Source organism: Morus notabilis, unplaced genomic scaffold, assembly GCF_000414095.1.
Source record: "Morus notabilis unplaced genomic scaffold, ASM41409v2 Scaffold448, whole genome shotgun sequence".
NCBI lineage: Eukaryota > Viridiplantae > Streptophyta > Magnoliopsida > Rosales > Moraceae > Morus > Morus notabilis.
In genome coordinates this window covers 107,913-126,108 of record NW_010367461.1, presented here as the reverse complement: position 1 = coordinate 126,108, position 18,196 = coordinate 107,913, and the positions used below count along the sequence as shown (strand labels likewise).

The following is an 18,196-nucleotide window of genomic DNA, read 5'->3' as shown; positions in this document are numbered from 1 at the left end:
TCGCTCTTCATTTCACCTACGCCACTTGGGGTGGGGAATTTGACCTTCTGGTGGTAGATGGAGGTTATTACCCTCAACGCCTGAAGGGTCGGCCTCCCGATCACGACATTGTATTATGAGCCTCCTTTTATTACCACAAAATTAGCCATCGTTGTGGCTTGCCTAAGCTTCTCCCCCGCAGTTATTGGCAGCCGGATTGTTCTTTGGGGGATAACAGAATCCCCTGTGAATCCGTACAACGATCGTGTGGTCTTCTCTAGTTACTCTTTAGGAATTCCCATCTTTTTCAAACAGTCGGAGTATAAAAGGTCCACCGAGATTTCATTGTCCATGAGGATTCTGCACACGGTGTGATTCCCGATGATTGCTTCCACCACCAGGGCGTCGTTATGGGGGAAATGGACCCCATTTGCATCCTCCTCGTTGAATGTCACGTCAGCATTGTTGAATTTGGCTGCCTTTGCACTTGAGAGACTCCAAAATCTTTCCTGGTACACCCCTCTGGCCTCATTGGTGTAATCTTTTTTAGACCTTCTTGAGTATCCTCTAATATACGGACCGCCGAGGACAGTTCGTATAACGCTGACGGGTTCTCGTTCCTCTGGGCGCCGGGGTCTTCTCGGGGTCGACCGTCATTTTGGCCGCCGTGGCCGTCGTTTCTTGGCCTGCGCTCGGCCTTGAATTCTTGCAGCCTTCCTTCACGGATTACCCTTTCGACCTCGTCTTAAGGGTCGGCTCAATCATTGGTGTGGTGGCCGACGTCGCCGTGGAACCTGCAGTACTTGTTCTGGCTCCTTCGGCTGGGGTCTGACCTCATCGGTTCTAGTCGACGCAGCAAGTTCCCGCGACCGACCTGATTAAGCACTTCCTCGACTCCCATTGTTAGTTTATGGTATGAGTCGTACCTTTGGGACGGTCGAGGCTTCCGGTTCTCCTCTTGCCTTGGCTTTTTAGCTTCTGGCGGGTTTGGCGTCAAGGCAGGCTATTTGTCTCTATTTCCCCCACTTTGGTGTTTCTTTCCATCCGGCTTCCCTAGCGTCGACCCTTGCTCTGAGTTTTTCTTATTGGATCAGTGTTCAAGGTCGTTGGCGTCAGCCTCCTCGGCGTTAATGTATCCTTATGCCCGCGCGAGGAATTCTTTGTAGGTCGATGGGGGCTTCTGGTTCAAGTCCCTTTTAAAGGGAGTAATTTTCTTCATGTTGGACAAAGCCCCCATTAGAGCCTCCCTGTCAGTCCTGTTCGTTGTGGCGGTGACGGCTTCTCCGTACCTTGCGAGCCATTCTTTCAATGACTCGTTCGGCTTTTGATATATCGTCGTCAAGTTCTGCTTCGGGGGGACATACTTTTTTACTCCAATGAACTAGAGGGAGAAAGCCTTCTTCAATTCATCCCAACTCAAGATGGAGTTCGGTTTGAGTGTTCTGAACCATATTCGGGCGGAGTCCGTCAGATGGTTTCAGAAGGCTCGGCACATGATTTCCTCGGCATACCAATGTAAGAGCATGTGCCCCGTGTACATCTCTAAGTGGTCATCGGGATCCCCTCTACCGTCGTATGGTGGGATCGACGGTGACCTGTATTTATTAGGAAGAGGTGGCGCCATGATTTTCGGGGTGAATGGGTGGTCATGTGTTCGGTAGGGTGTAATATCGACATTTACCACCTCCGCCACTTGCCTTATATTCCTCTTTAGGCCAGCAACATCGCCTGTGAGCTTTTGCTCCAAGCTTGTCATGCGCTCCATGATGGCTCTTGCTTCTTCCGTCGAGATCGCAGAGCCAGCTCCTCTTGAAGCTTCTGCCCTTTGTGCATTTGGCATGCCCCTTGCCTCTCTGCCTGCTTGTACCAACCCTGAATCTCCAGGAAGGTTTTCATCCGGGTTTTGAGGTGGCACTTCGGGGTTCTCCAGGCCTCTGGCTACTTGGTTTTCATGGGCCCGGCGTCTGGTGGCTCTTTAGCGACTGCCGGAGGATTGGGAAGGTCGAGGCCTCGGGTCACCTCTGAGATTTTCGCTGTCACCGATTCCTTCCGGGGCATTTTGACGGTCACCAGGATTTTGGTTTCCAGCCACAGCAGCTCCCGATGGTCTCGGGGCGTCTTCTAGAGGCGGCATCGAGTTTCTTCCATCCAACCGCTCGACGACAGTCGTCAACCCCCGCACCAGGTCTGTCAGAGTAGCGAATGGGCCTGCATCTGCAAGGGGTCAGGTCATGGCACTTCCAGGGGTGGAACTTCATTCCTAACTGGAGGTTGGTTTTCTTCAATCCCATCATTCGCCGGAGGCACATCGTTTTCCTCCACCTGGCCGCCTTGGTTGAGATCTCTTCTCCTCGGAGGCATGGTCACTGACTATTTCTTCATTGTTGGGGGTCAAACGTATGAACTAGAGATTCTGAGTTCGGTCCCCAATGGAGTTGCCAATTGTTGACTGTCAAATTTCGTCAACTGGGTTATGCCGGGTTACCTCCTGGTATCCCGTGAGGTTAACGGCCAAAATTTGATTGTGGAAGTGTAATTGATACTGTGAAGTGTATGTTGTACTTTTGCGGTGGAGAATAACATGAAAAGCGATACTTAAATGTGAAAACACACAGAGTTTATAGTGGTTCACTCTATTAATCAAGAGCTACATCCACTATTTCGTTATATGTATTTTTTGTTCTCCGATTACATGTGAAAAAGAAAAGAAAAACCCCCCGAGCTTGGGGCTTTGCCCCTCTTTTATAGCCCAAGTTTACTTCATGGGCGGTTTTCCTCTGTAGACCTCTCTGTAGACCTCCACTCGAGTGCCTGCCATCCTATGGGCCTAGACCCATAGCCACCTAATTGCCTTTTGGACTGTTCATTCATCTAATTAGTCCTCCATTACGGCTCTGCACTCCCTGTAACCCTCCACCGTCCAGTTGTGGATGGTTTAAGTATTTGTTGTTAATGCCTGCATTACAGACTTCTTCCAAGCGCACACGTTTCCTCAGGGGGTCCCATGTTTATACGGTCGGCTTCCAGCTGGCCTTCTGTATATACGGTCGTCTTCATGAGCCCAGATGAGAATTAGGCTAGGCGCCGCCCTTTACACGGTCGACCTTAACGAGACCCCTGATGTGGGTGAGTTGGGTAAATGCCGAGGTCTTATTAGGTCGGCGGTATGACAAGTCGATAGTTTGGCCGACGTGGTTATTACAGGGCCACGTAGAGCGCTGTTGTTGTCCGACGTGTCAAAACATATTTTCCCGCACAATAATATATATCATTGAAAATAATACTATAAAGCATTATCACATGAGAAGTGTCGATACTACACTCAGATAGAAGATGGATTTTGCAGATTAAGGTGCGTAGATAAGGTCCACCTTCCATTAGTTGTTTGATTCGTTTTGAACTCAAATTCAATGACTTGTGCATGACGAAGTCGACAGCTTCACATGACAACCGTAATCTATCTCGCCCTCTCACATGCACCTCGTTCTCCTCCTCGTCCTACTCCTCAACTCAACGGCTATCGAGCTACTTCCTTGAGTCAAGCCATCCCGTCACTACAGATCAATTGGTGCCGCGTGGGTGTCCTTAAAGTGAATCCTCAACTCATATTAGACCTGCTAAACTAGATCCGTCGACTCTAGTAAATTCTTTGGTTACTAGCTAAAACCAATATGTGATCTTGGTAACTTAAAAGGATTTATGTGATAAATACAAGATTAACCAAATAAACTAAAAATATATATAAAAAAGTATTGAATTTGAGTTGTTTTGATAAGTGAAGGATTACTTTACGTAGTAGTAACTATAGGATTTTACCTAATAATTACCAATCTATTGTAGTAAATGCATATTTATCAATTTATTTAGGGATTTCACTTAATATTTATCAAGTAATTAATACCTATTTTACCTCCCTTTTCTCGCCGCTATTCTCATCGGCCCCACTGTTGTGTCGTGTTTTAATCTAAAAATTACATTACACAGTAAAATTTCATAATTTGAAATAAATTTTATAAAAATTTTTAAGATATTATAAAAATAATAAAAATGACATAGTAATTATTACAATAATATCATGTTTTTTACTACATAATAATATTTTAATCCTTTAAAAATGATATTTTAACCATATTAAAATTTGTTATTTTAATAATAATTTTATTTCAACGTTACTGCTATAAATCTGTTATATGTGTAAAGAGCGTGGCTTTAATTGCGAAGAGTGAATCGGACCCTTACTCTAGTATTAGCTGCCCAATATAGAGTTTCGAAGGCCCAAATTACAGCCCGTAACAATTGAACACAGCAAACAGGAAAGGCCGAAAAGTTCCTTGATCGGGAGCGGCCCGACACGGAAAAAATGGAGAATTTAACATATACTTAAAATTATTTAATTAAAAAAATTATAAATTAAGAGTAAAAATTAAAAATTTTGATATATTTTAAAAAAATATTTATTAAAATTACCCGTCTAAACTCTTTTCTACTTTATAGTATCCACCGAACAAAACAAAACGACACACGACACATCACACATGTTGATGCCGGTTATATTAATAACTAATTAAATATTTTAATAATCATACGATCGTCAAAAACCCCATTCTCAGCCTAAAACCCCCCAAACCCACTCCAGTCCGTCCCCAACTATAATTGAAAATTGAAAAAGAAAAAAAGAAAGGTAAAAAATGGCACTCTTTGCAAAACCCTAAAACCCATAGAAGAAGAAGAAGAAGAAGATGGAGGAAGAGGAAGGACCTCCAAAGAAGGAGCTATACGCGCTGCTCCATGTATCTCCGGAAGCCTCCGACGAAGAAATCAGAAAAGCCTATCGCCAATGGGCTCAAGTCTATCATCCCGACAAATACCAATCTCCCCATGTAATCTATCTATCACTAATCAATTTCCTAACTTTATTCAATTTCTTTTCTTCTTTTTTTTTTTTTTGAGTAATAATTAATTCTATATATGATATGATATGATATGATATGATGAGCAATTTCAGATGAAGGTCATTGCTACGGAGAACTTCCAACGCATTTGCGAAGCCTACGAGATATTAACCGACGAGAATAAGAGACAAATTTATGATATTTATGGCATGGAAGGACTCACCTCTGGTTTGGAGCTGGGTCCCAAGCTCAACAAAGCGGAGGAGATTAAGGAGGAGCTCGAGAGATTGAAGCGAAGGAAGGAACAGGAAAAGATGTCTTCTCATTTCCGGCCTTCTGGTACAATTCTCGCCAGCATGTCCGTCCCTCACTTTCTTTGTGGCGATAGCTTCATGCGAGGGTATGTTCTAGTGTACTTTTAATTATGCTGCTTCTTTCTTTTTTTTCATATGAAATTCCCACGTGTTAAATGTGCCTAAAAATGTCAGCATGGCTATGAGAAGCGAAGTTCAATCTCAGATTTCGAAGCGGAATACTCTGGCAGTCGCTGGAAACTTGGAAGTCGATGGAAATGCTGGTGGTGGGGCTGCCACTCTCGTTTTTAGGCATCAGATTTCTTCGGTTTCTTCCATTGAATTTATGGCTTCGGCCGGTTTACATGCGCTCGTTGGAGTCCAATCGTCTCGGTAGGCTCAGTTCTTTTGCAAACCTCCTCAACTTGACTGTTCAGTAGATATCAGTGTTTTTACTTACTTACTGGTTCGTTCCTGTTTCCAGTCACCTAACATTACACTCAACGGCTACAATGGCGGTTGCGATGTCTTTGAGAGATGGCTCATTGAATCTCACTAATACATGGACTCGCCAACTGTCTGATAATGCAACCGGAAATGTACGTCTTTTCTCGGCTTTAACTTCACTCAGTTTTTGATCTTTTCTGTTCCTTATATTTTGTATATCAATAAGAGCATGTCATGAATGGGTGATTGACGAAAAGTGATACCAACTTAAAGATTAAAGATACAATACCGCCATGTCTGTATGCAATTTTTATACAATTTTATTCCATCGTTTACGTGGACGCACTAGCTTTCATGTGCAAAGTAGCACAATGTTGAACTACTGGAAAGGGGCCGTGTAAAAGCTTAGCAGCTTTAACAGTAAAGTAACAAAAGGATGAATATGAGTCATAAAAGACAACTGGAGACGACTTTTATTTGCTAATTGTTTATGTTTTTCTTTTGGCGTTCCTGCTCCGTAACAGATACAACTTGGTTTAGGCCCAGAATCATCTATTTCAGTTGGATGGCAAAAGAAATCAGAGAAAATGTCTGCTGCTGGAGAAGTAAAGGTACATTTTTAATTTAATATATGTGACACTTTCTTAGAATACCCCTCATATCAGTGTTTTCTACTACAATCGGTTGTTATTATCATTCCTGTCCTCCTTTCGATATGCACTCACCTTCCTACTATTATGTTCAAATTGCTATAAAATTTCTTTTTCCTTTTTTCCCCTCTCATTGAACGGTCCTCGTATTCAATTATCTATGTTGGTATTATCTTTCCTTCCCTCTCCAATCATGTGCTACTGCTGCAGCTTGGCACAGGTTCCTTTGGTGCATCAGCTCAGTACACTCACCGCTTTTCGTCAAAGTCTCATGGCCGTGTCGCAGGCAAAATTGGGAGGTATTCACAATGCAGATAGCAATTTAATTGAGAAGCTTTTATGTAATCGTTTGTCTTTGTTGTTGCAATAAATCCATATAAGATGGTTGTTTTCTTCTTGTATAATCAGTTACAATTATTAGTAACTTAGATGGTAATATTCTCATGTGAACAACATTTCGCAGCACCAATCTTGAGATTGAAGTTGGCGGAGGAAGGAAGTTATCTAATTTCAGCACTGTCCGAATGTTGTATTCAATAGGGATTCAGGTATTGCAGAAAGAAAATTGGTTGGTTGGTGATCTTGATATCTACACGTTATTTTTTCCCCCCTCCAGAGAGGAGGGGAAGGAGTTAGTTTGGCTGCTTTGATACGTAAATATATTTACAGAAACATCATCTTTCCACTTCTTAGGTTCATTATTATTTCTCATTTCCATTCTTCATCATCTCTTGCTCCTTTCTTGTGTATTAGCTATGACATAATAAGGAAAAATAGAAACAAGATATCTTTTGGGTTGCAGCGATAATTGTTGTTTTTTTTCTCCATTGTAAGATAAAATGTTATTCTGGTATTATTACTGTTAAAGATTCATAGGAACCCTTGCGTTATGTAATTTGCAGGGTATCTTTTGGAAATTTGAATTGCACCGAGGGGGCCAAAAACTACTTATTCCTGTAAGAATGATCTTTTCTCTCCTTGCTCTCTCTTCCCTGGATTCATGTTCTTGGAGCTGTCATATCATGGCCATTATAAGATTTTGTCACGCGTCTTCATGAGCTGGCATATTATTTATTACTTTTTGATCTCTTTTGATTAATTGTTGAGATCCTCTATTTGCAGATTCTACTTACCAGGCGTTTAAATCCTGTGTTTGCAACTGGAGCTTTCGTGATTCCGACATCAGTGTACTTTTTACTCAAGGTTGTTTATCAACACCACACTCAATATTTCTGACTAATCTGTTTAGCAGTTGGAATGTGTTGTCCGATTCAGTTAATCTTATTTTGGATAAGTCTCAAAGCTTTTACTAAGATGTCAACTAAAGTGTCAACTTCACCATCTTTTCTTTCTTCTCTTGGACCTTCCAACTAGAGTTGTGTGTCTAGAACTGGGTCTAGTTGAAACATTGTATGGTCCGTTTAAGAAGTAGTATGAGTTTCCTGGTGGTAGACATCCCTCATCAAGCACACAACAGGGGTTCGTCTCTCCTGTAGTGAATCTGAAATCCTCTGTTGTTCTCTCTTTTGTATGCAAAACAAAAATTTTAGTGTCTTTAACCGTTCGCCCGATCTATGGGAGGAAGTCTAGTACTAGTTCATTTTAGTTCTTGCAGAAACTGCTTTATCTAACTTTCAGTTTTGACTTTTGAGTAGTTTCTTTGTGCTCTTATTTGGATCGAAAGCAAGACAAAACTTCTCTCTTTTTTTCCTTCTTTTTTATCCCTTCAGCGGCCGAGAAAGGTTTTCCAGAATGATTCTCCATTGTATAAATATATCTAGAAAAGAAAGAATCTAAATAAAGGTGCATGTGCGGGAAGGGGGATTCACATTTAGTCATATTTCAGCTTCTTCATAAAGATTTGAAGTCACCGTTTCCCTGCTGTATTTAGTGTGATGAAAACCAGTTGGAATTTGGAAATAAGAATAAGAATTTAAGGTGTAAATTGATTCATTCTTGTCTGTATATGAACTTTTAATTATTTGCCGTCTGTGGCTTGCAGAAATTCGTTTTCAAACCTTATTACCGGAAGAGGGAGAAGCAGAAGGCTTTGGAGAATATGGAAAAAACTTCTGCGCAGGTATGTTTCCTATGGCTGACATTGACATTTGATTGATTACTGATCAGCTATTCCCCTCCTTTTTTATGGACATTTTATTTACCATAGTTGGAAGCGCTGTAAGAGTTTCAAGTCCCTTAATATAGGTTCGAGAGGCAAGAGCAGCGGCAGATAAAGCTCAGCAGTTGCTACAAAATGTAGCCAACAGGAAAAAGGCTAGGCAATTAGAGAGAGGTGGACTGGTAATTACAAAAGCAGTCTATGGAAATGGTAAAGCTTTGAAGAGAATAGATGAACCTGTAGAAGCAAATGACGAATCAGCTTCACAAATCATAGATGTGACATTGCCTCTTAATTTTCTGGTCAATGATTCGGGCCAGCTCAAGGTAAGATGGTTTGAGTTTCTGTTTCTGCTATAAGATTAGATCTTTCTTTCTTTAATCAGTTTCTTCTTTCAGTGTCAATAAAAACTAGCCATAGTATAGTTATTCAAATGCTTCTAGTGTGAAATACTTGATGTCCTCACTAGTAAGAATCCTTGACCATCTTAAACTTGCAACGCAAGCCATTATGTTAGTGGTTTGAGAACTTTAAACAAGCGCGATTTGGATGCTTCAGAAACTGTCTTAGCGAGCTAGTTTTTTGGTTGACATGCCAGTATTCTAGTTCATGCAATTCTTGAATACATAAAGCTGAGGACAATTATGCCTTGGAGTAGGCATAAATCTTCTCTCAATTTTGATTGTTTCTGCAGCTTCACGAAGGTGTAAAGAAGTCAGGTATCATGGGTTTCTGTGATCCTTGTCCCGGAGAACCTAAGCAGTTGTATATCGAGTACACTTATGGTGGCAGGAGATACGAGGTACCACATTTTTTCTTTTAATGAACGCACCTCCTAAGAGACAGGAGGGAATATTCCCCATTAGAATAAGAGCAAACAATGCAAAAACTGTTTAATTAAACCCATAAAAAGGTAAACCTAAGGAAAAATAGAGCAAGGAGCAGACCTCGACCACATCCTATTCCTGTTCCTTACACCTAAAGAAGTCATCTTGTTGCACAAGTGTTAGCTTCTTAGGCATTACATAAGACAAATCAGAGTATCCTTTTCAATCCCTAATTTATTAGCTAATCCCACAATTCAACCGCTGTTTTATGAAACAAAAGTATGCTGAGCAAAGTTATAGGCTAATGGTTTTGTGTTTCAGGTGGTGGTTGATGATTATGGGGAGTTGCTAATACCGCAAGAACGGCACAGAATTTGAATACAATCCATACTTTTAGATTTACAAAACCTCGGTTGCCTCTTTCAATTTTGCATGTCTAACATGCCTTTGAGGTGCCACAACTAGATTAACACCTCATTTTCTTTTATTTCAGAATTATATACAATTTGTCCTGAAATGTCATACTTGTTGAGGTCTTGAAACATAAGCTTCGTTTCTTGGTGTACCTTTTTATCTCCCTCAAGTGAAATGAAAACCATTTTGTTCATAGTTTAAACTTTGAAGTGCTGTCAACAATTTTCTGTGATTCGCATGCGGAGGCTTTTAGTTTTGCATTATTCATTCAATATTATGGAATTCCGCTTTCTTTTCTGGTATCTTTTCAAGTTTTTGAATTAACCCGTTCAATATTTGGAGTTTCTGCGGATACCATTCCTTCCAAGTGTGTATCGCTCCTCTGACATTCTTGCCTGCTTGCTCTCTCTTCCTTTTGATCTGCTGATACATTTCAAGCTTTTAGTTCAAAGTTGTGTAGACGTTTCGGCATTTCTCTCTCCCTCTCTTTGTTTCCTCAACGTGCTTCTTAATTTCCTTTGCCTTCTTTCATGTTGCTCTAATTTTCATGTTATATATATATATATATATATATATATAACTTTTTTTTTATCTTTACTTCACGTTTTTTTATGGGAACTTCTTCATGAATTTTTCAATGCTTATAAACTCTTTTTTTTTTTTTTTTTGTAAACATTTATTGATTAAGAACATTTGATTAATAAATACTATTCCTAAAACAAGATATTGGAAATGAAAACAACATTTGACTAGGAGTCTTTAATTTCTTCTTCGTGTCCTCATGTCTCGTGTCTCCTTTTTATCTCACCCTCTCTTTCTTTTGCTCACCTTGGTTCTTTCCTTTGATGGCCAACTTTCATATTGCTATTTTCTTCTTTCCTTTTTTTTTCTATAATTATTCTTCAATCTTTTGTGGAATATAAACCTATGTTAGGATCCTGGTTGAGTCCCACATTGCTAAGTATGGGCTTGGCATGTGGGTTTATAATCACTTGGACACCCTCTCCTTACAAGTTAATTTTTGAGGATGAGTTCTACTCAAGGGTTATAACAAAACCCTTGTTCCTTTATTATTATTTTTTTCCCTTCTTTCTCACATTTTCTATAATTAGTTTTTAAAAGAAAACTAATTATCTTGACATGCAACCTAGAAAAAAATAAAAAATTAGTAAATATTGATAAAAAATAGTACAATTTTTTTAGACTGGAAAAAAAGAAATAGTACAATTTAGGATTTCATAGAGTAAATTCGATTAATCCATTATTTATATGATTCCCACGTTTCCCATGTTTATTTTACAAGCTTGCAACGTCCAAGTTTATTAGGAGACGAGTAAGGTCAGTACGGTGTTAGAACAAAATGAATACTGATTTTTACTAATCAAATAAAATAAATAAATAATTGTTCGTTATCCTTATAAATAAGCCTTTCATTTTTTTCTCTCAAAAATAAGGTGGCCTTTACGGTAGAACAAGTTATTTTGCTCCACCGGATAAATAAATAATTGTTCGTTATCCTTATAAATAAGCCTTTCATTTTTTTCTCTCAAAAATAAGGTGGCCTTTACGGTAGAACAAGTTATTTTGCTCCACCGGTGGGACAAATGTTTATACTGTTGTATTAATTTTTTAATGGTCAAATCTGCAGCAGAAGTAGTTTTATGTGACATGCTGAAAATTTTTAATACGGACATGCACAAATCTAACCGTTAAGAGACTAATCTAACAGCTAATTTAACATATTATTAAGTAAAAAAAAATCAACAAAGAAAAAGAAAATACAAATAGATATACTTTTTTGCCACACTGATGAAACCACATTAATCTCTAAAATTAATCACAGAGGATATAATAACATTAATCTCTGTCTCATATGGGACGAGTTTTTCTCTTTAATTTTCTAACTTCACAGACTTATTTTGAGTGTCAATTTTTTATATACTCGTGCATCATTTTAAGTATATGAATATATAATTTCGATCTCTTTATAAAGGAGTAAATGAATCCACCTTAACCCGTCACTAAAGTGAAGTGAGTCTCTCTTAAAATTAAGCCTGAAAATGATATCTTAAAATTACCGATATAATATATAGTTATGTATTTCAAAGTTATAACAACTTAAACAAAAATTTACTACAAATTTAAACCAAAATCAGAGGAGTACACATAAGCTAAAAAATTCTGAAAACATAAAAAAAAAAAATAGATATAAATTATCCTTCATGATAATCTCGCTAGGTTAGGATTAAGTAATTTAATAATTGTATATAGAAAATCAAAGAATAATATTAACCGACTTAGATTATTAATTAGTAATTGTCTTTTTTTTAGTAAAAGAAAGGTAAGGAGTACTTTTCTTTCCTTTTTATTTTTTAATAAAAAGAACGAATTATGTTTAAAACATTACATTGGTATATAGCATGTTCGTTTCATGGTTCAAGCAGATTGAACTCAACCCATGAACCTGGTTAAAACGGGCTTCCCCACTTCCACTCCCACTATTTTTTTTTTTTTTTTTTTCAGAGCATAGTGTTAGTTCTTATGATGTCAATGAAGAAGAATATGATGTTTCGGAACCATTGCTATAGACATGAACCTCAAAATTTTTATATGTATACATGATCTTCATATTTTCGTAATTGCAGCGACGGATGCAAGATTTTATTTCAGTGGGATACAAGATAAATTAATAAATTAAAATTAATATAAAAAAATGTTGGTTTCACTATAAAAAAAAAAAAAAAAGTTAAAGGTTAAATTGTACCGTTGCATTCTAAACTATTTAGTTTTCACGTAAGATAATCTTGCATCCTAAATTATTTCTTTTTTACGTAATGTACTCAAAACTTTTAATTTTAGTAAATTACACTCGTTAAAATCAATTGCATTTGAGATTTAATAAGTAATGAATGTTATCAAATTGATAATTTAAACACATAATTTACACATAAAAGATAAAAATCATCATTGTTACATGATTTCTGAAGAGGATGAAGGAGGAGAAAAAGAAAGAATGAAAGAGCCTGTTTCTTTCAAGATGCCATCGATTCAGAAAAAACTGTTATGAAATTCCTTTATATAAAGGAAGAAACAGGAGGGCTAAAAAAAAAGACGGTGCGTGTGTGCAGAAAAAGTGAGAGAAAACAAAAAAGACTTCTCAGAAGAATGTGCGTGTGTGCAGAAAAAAGGGAGAAAACAAAAAAGGCTTCTCAGAGGACTGTGCGTGTGTGCAGGGAAAGGTGAGAGAAAACAAAACAAAACAAAAAAGCAAAAAAAGCTTGTGTGCAGAAAAAAAAAGTGAGAGAAGAAATATATATATATATATAGAAAGGTGCAGAAAGTGTGGGAAAACGTGGGAAGGAAACAAAAAATTTTGTACAGATAAATCACGTTTAAATTAAGTCCTATATATACTTTAAAGTGTGAGATTGTAATTTATTTTTTGACACTCTCTATGAAGATAAATTTTATATACGTCTTATGGTGTGAGATTTCTTATTTGTAACTCTTAATAAATTCCTAATGCACTCATAGTGTGTGGCTTCTCATTTTTATCACAATCCTATGATTATCACTAAGACTTTGATTTCTTTTTAGAGATCTATATAAGTTAAATGTGATTTCAAAAAAATTAAGGATTAAAAGTTTCTCAAATTATTAAGTACGATTCTTTTTAGAGATTTATATGAATATTTTTATTTTACAAGCTTGTAATTCGATTATTTATATGGGAGATTATGTGCATATGATATATAAAAATATTCATATAAATCACACTATACCCACCAAAAAACAATCAAAGAAGAAAAATAATAATAAAAAATGAGAGCAAGCAACCGTCACTTGTATCTCTTTCTCAATATCTTCACAAAAATATATATATATGGCTCACATATATATATATATATAAATACATTCCCGAGTCCTCAACTCCAAAAGAAAAACGTGTGGAAGGGATAAGGGAAATCCAAATCACTTTTGAAAATTAAATTGTTAGCAAAAAAAGGGAATTTTAATTCCTCTTGAAATTAGAAGATCAGTCAAAACAAATCAAATCATAACAAATCTAATATAAATGGTAGATTTAATTTTAAATTTTGAAATAAAAAAAATAGAAATAAGACAATAATCTCAAAAGAAATTCGGAATATTAAATACCCCAAAATTTAAAGTGCATAAATTGGGCCCTTCTATGGTCCTTTAGTGCAAAAGATGAGCCCATTATCTCATAAAACCATATGGTGATTAAATATAATTTTTAAATCTCAAATTCAAATAAAAAAATCTCAACACCAAATTCAAAAAGGATCCTTTTAATTTCCTATATGGTCATATACCGGGGAATTATCCAAATACAACTTTCAAATCCAAACTCTAAAGTAAAATTCCAAATCGAATTTCAAAAAAACATCTTTGAATTCCTCCTATAGTCATATATCAGGGAATTTTCCAAAATTCAAAACTCAAAACTCAAGAACTACGATTGACTTGATTCCCTATGAGATACGTAGGCAACCTAAAATTTAGGTGCAGTTTCAAGACCAAATTCAATTCTAAAATTCCCATAAAAGATAAAATCAATACAAAACCAAATCAAGTTTCAAAGTGCGTCAATTCTTCATAAGGTCATACACCAAGAAATTATCCAAAATTCTCAAAATCAAATTTTGAATTACGATTGACTTGATTCTCTCTCGGATACGTAGGCAACCTAAAATTTAGGTGTAGTTTCAAGACCAAATTCAATCCTAAAAAAAAAAAAATCATCATAAAAGACAAAGTCAAAACAAAACTAAATCAAACTTTGAAGTGCATAAATTCCTCATAAGGTCATACACCGAGGAATTATCCAAATTTTTAAAACCAAAATTCGAACTACAAGTGGCTTGATCCCTTAATGGGGTATGTAGGCAACTCGATAAAATTCACTGGGTTCAGCCGCAATTTTAAATCAACTCAAATTTCCTAAATTCACAAAAAATAGAATTTACCATTTTAACTGGAATCAAAAGGCCTTCTCTTGTACCAAGAGATTGTAATTAAGAGGTTATTCTTATAATTTTGGATGGGCCGAACTAAAAATAATAAACTCCTATACTAATTAAATCCTAGTATAGGTAAAATTATGTTGTGTGTGAAATATTATTTTAACATTAATAAATATTTTCACTCAACAAAGAGTTAACATCTATAAATCCAAAAAAGCATATAAACTCTAAATTACAAATTTAAAAGTTGATTAAACATCCCATCTAACAAACAACTTAAAGAAAACATAATCTAAAATACCGATATGCACGTTTAGTGCTCTCTTTGAATCTAGAAAACACACGTTACACAGCACTCCAACTATGAAAAAGAAAAAACAAAAGTTGAAGAAATGTTAGTATAATAGATATCACAGACACCAAATCTAAAGAAATGTTAGTTGAAATGTTGGAGGGGCACTTGGCGGCTGACGGCACAAGAGAAGTGCTCGAGTAACAGAGTAAGTTTGAGAGAGAGAGAATGAGGCCTTAGTTTAGGTTTTCATTATGAAGTTATGATTTGGTGTGTGAAAGTGCAATAATATAATTATAAGTAACACATTTTTTTTTTTTGTACAATATATAAAGATTAGATTGGATTGAATTGGGTATTTTAAAAGTAAGATTAACATCTGATTCAATCTAAGTCAGTTTTAAAGAATTCACATATAATACAATCTAATTGAGGTCGGTTATCCGTCAAAGATAGATTGTATTGGATTAGACCGGACGGTTTGATCAGTTGATTGGATGGTATTAACACCCCTAGAAACAGCTGTTGAAATAAAACTATTAAAATGACCTAAGCCATGAATTCTTCCAACAAGTACATGAAATTAGTGTGGAAAAAAGACGGAGTTGTCAATCTTTGATATACAAATAAACTTATCTTCTGTGTAATTGTCTGTTTGATTTACCATTTTAAGAGTCGGTTTTGAGTATGATCCACTTCAAGAATATCAAAATGATATATTTATATGTTTCTAAAACGGTTAACATATGAATGAGAAATTGAAACTTAAAGTGAAGTTGAGAAAACTAATAAAAAAACTATCTCATATCGAAAAGAGACATCTTAGCCTTATAAAAGGGACCCCAACTCCTTATTTGAGACATAATAGAATTTTAGTTGTCTTCTCCTCTTAGAAATTCCCCCTCCCTCTTGTGTCCTTAGCGTGTATGGATTGTAATTTCAATTTTTGTAATTGTCATATTTTACTTGTTAATCTATCGACGGTAGTAGAGTTGAACGAAGCGACGACCAATTCTCAACCGCTAACACCGGTGATGAAGGCAGCACTCGGGGCGTCAGGGCAGTGGCAGAGTCAGACAAAGTTTCGACTAATTTTCAACCGCCAACACCGGTGATGAAGGCAACACCCAGGGCACCAGGGTGGTGGTAAAGTTAGATGAAGCGATGACCAATTTTCAACCGACAATGCCGTCGTTATTCATTTCTTAAATCTTGGAGGAAAGTTATTTTTTTAATCACAATCTTGGAGAACGTGACTTTCTTTCTAAAGAATAGGAGTTGTGAATGAGGATTGAACTTTTTCTCCTACACATATATATGTTGCCACGTCTATCTAATAGCCCTGAAAAAAGAAAAAGAAGAAAATAACATATGTATAGTTGTTCTATAGTTCCACAGGATATCTGAACCACCCCTGTGTTAAGTTGTATTATTAGAAAAGGATTCGACATTTGGGTTCTAACTTTCTGTGGGGCTATTGAAGGGTAACTTTTACTCGACTGCCAACTGAATGAGATCTAATAATGATAGTGAGCTTGTCTTGGGCTAACGTGAAGAAAATAAAACAAGAAGAAAATAATATAGTTTCACAGTATATCTGAACCACTCATGTCTTGAATTGTATTATTAAAAAAAATTCAACATTTAGGTGACATTTAGTTTATGAATTTATAATTATGATTAGTGATTCTGATTTTGAAATTTAAATTTTATAAGAAAAAAATACTGTAACGAACTAAGAACGATGATTCAAAATCAAGTCAAAACCCTCAAAACGAACAGAGCATTAGGTTCTAACGTATTCTGTGGGGGCATTGAAGGGTATTTCAGTACTTTTACATGACTGGCAACCAGATAAGATTTGACAATGACAATGAGCTTGTGTTGGGCTAACATGAAGTCGGATGTTATTCGTACTAGTAATACACAGGGCATGGACATGTATGGGTCTACACTTGTTAAATGTTAAGCTTTTTTAGGGAAAAGTTTGCCGTGTTTAAAATTGTTTTTATTTTTATTTTTCATGTTTTTTGAAAACAAAAAAATAAAACAATTTTAAAACAGTGTTTAGTATAATTAAAGATAAAAAATAGAAATGAAAACGATTTTTTAATTTAGTGTAAAATGAGAGAGAAATAAAAAAACGACTTTTAGTCGTTTTTTATTTTTTGTTTTCATTTTCTCATCTCTCGAGCAGAGAGAGACATTAATGAGTTTTTTTATACTGAAAACAATCTCTTAATAAAACTATCAAACACATTTTCAAAAATGATTTCTGTCTAAAATTGAAAACGTTTTTATTTCTATTTTCATATAAAAAATAAAATCATTTTAGAACGAATTTTAAATACACCTATTAATTCTTATTCTATTCAGTAAAAGAAATTATAGTAAATATTTCACTCACACGTACCCACAAAGAATTATAGTAAATATTTCACTCACACGTACCCACAAAAAAAAATCCTACATATGTGCTGACATTTCAGAATTAATTTTCAATAATTCATAAAATACAACTAAATGGTTAACCATGGGAATTGATTAACCTTGCATTTTGAACTGTTGCATTTTTCCATCTTCAAATTGCTATGCTTACTTCCCCGACTTCTCAGCAATATCTATTTTGACTAATGAAATTTCGAGAATACCTTTTTTTGTTTCTAGTGTATTACTTTATCTCTATGATCAAATAGAATAAATGACTTATGAAAGGGTATTTTCAAAATTTCATAGGTCGAAATTGACAATTGGCCGAAAAAGCAACACGAATTCGTAATCTGAAAGTACATAAGTGCAACAATTCAAAATGAATTGATAACCCCAAGGAAAAATAGAGCAACATCCTATTCCTGTTCCTTACATCTAAAGAAGCCATATCTTATTACACAATTGAAACAAAAGTATGCTGTGCACAAGTTATTGGTTAATCGTTCGCAAGTTTGTGTTTCTGGTGGTGGTTGATGATTACGGGGATTTAGCAATTGAAATGGCATTGTGTATTGGAGCATAACATGTTAAATATATTATTATTACATTTTTTGGTGCTAAATATAAAATTAATATTAATATTTGTATCAGAGATGGTCAAATCTATACACAACGTAAGTTGAAGAGGTTTGACACATGCGCTTGCGTCACCCACACACATGACACATGCATATCATTGCTGGCCTTGTCCTTGTGTGTATAAATTGGTGATCACCGACAATAGAAGCACAAGTTTTTCTTTATTGATACGTTTACCTTTCAAGTAATTCAGCAACTTTATAGTCTCCTTCAATCAGCTATTATA

At 36.0% G+C, this 18,196-nt stretch overlaps 1 protein-coding gene across 1 annotated transcript; it reads left to right on the top strand.

The window, feature by feature from the left end:
* The first annotated feature begins 4,578 nt into the window (after positions 1 to 4,578).
* On the top strand, positions 4,579 to 9,797 carry LOC21395050 (chaperone protein dnaJ 13). The gene is made up of 13 exons (XM_024175042.1): positions 4,579 to 4,859; positions 4,985 to 5,271; positions 5,360 to 5,557; positions 5,649 to 5,763; positions 6,136 to 6,222; positions 6,472 to 6,560; positions 6,725 to 6,809; positions 7,164 to 7,217; positions 7,384 to 7,464; positions 8,264 to 8,341; positions 8,467 to 8,706; positions 9,075 to 9,182; positions 9,529 to 9,797. Exons 1-13 carry the CDS (start codon positions 4,719 to 4,721, stop codon positions 9,583 to 9,585), a joined length of 1,620 nt encoding a protein of 539 aa, XP_024030810.1. The 5' UTR covers positions 4,579 to 4,718; the 3' UTR covers positions 9,586 to 9,797.
* Positions 9,798 to 18,196: the final 8,399 nt, after the last annotated feature.

What these genes read in the sequence shown, in the direction of transcription:
- LOC21395050 (XM_024175042.1), top strand. Translation starts at nt 4,719, where the DNA reads ATGGAGGAAGAGGAAGGACCTCCAAAGAAGGAGCTATACGCGCTGCTC. An exon ending in ACAAATACCAATCTCCCCAT is followed by an intron (nt 4,860 to 4,984) that starts GTAATCTATCTA and finishes GAGCAATTTCAG; the next exon opens with ATGAAGGTCATTGCTACGGA. An exon ending in GTCGCAGGCAAAATTGGGAG is followed by an intron (nt 6,561 to 6,724) that starts GTATTCACAATG and finishes AACATTTCGCAG; the next exon opens with CACCAATCTTGAGATTGAAG.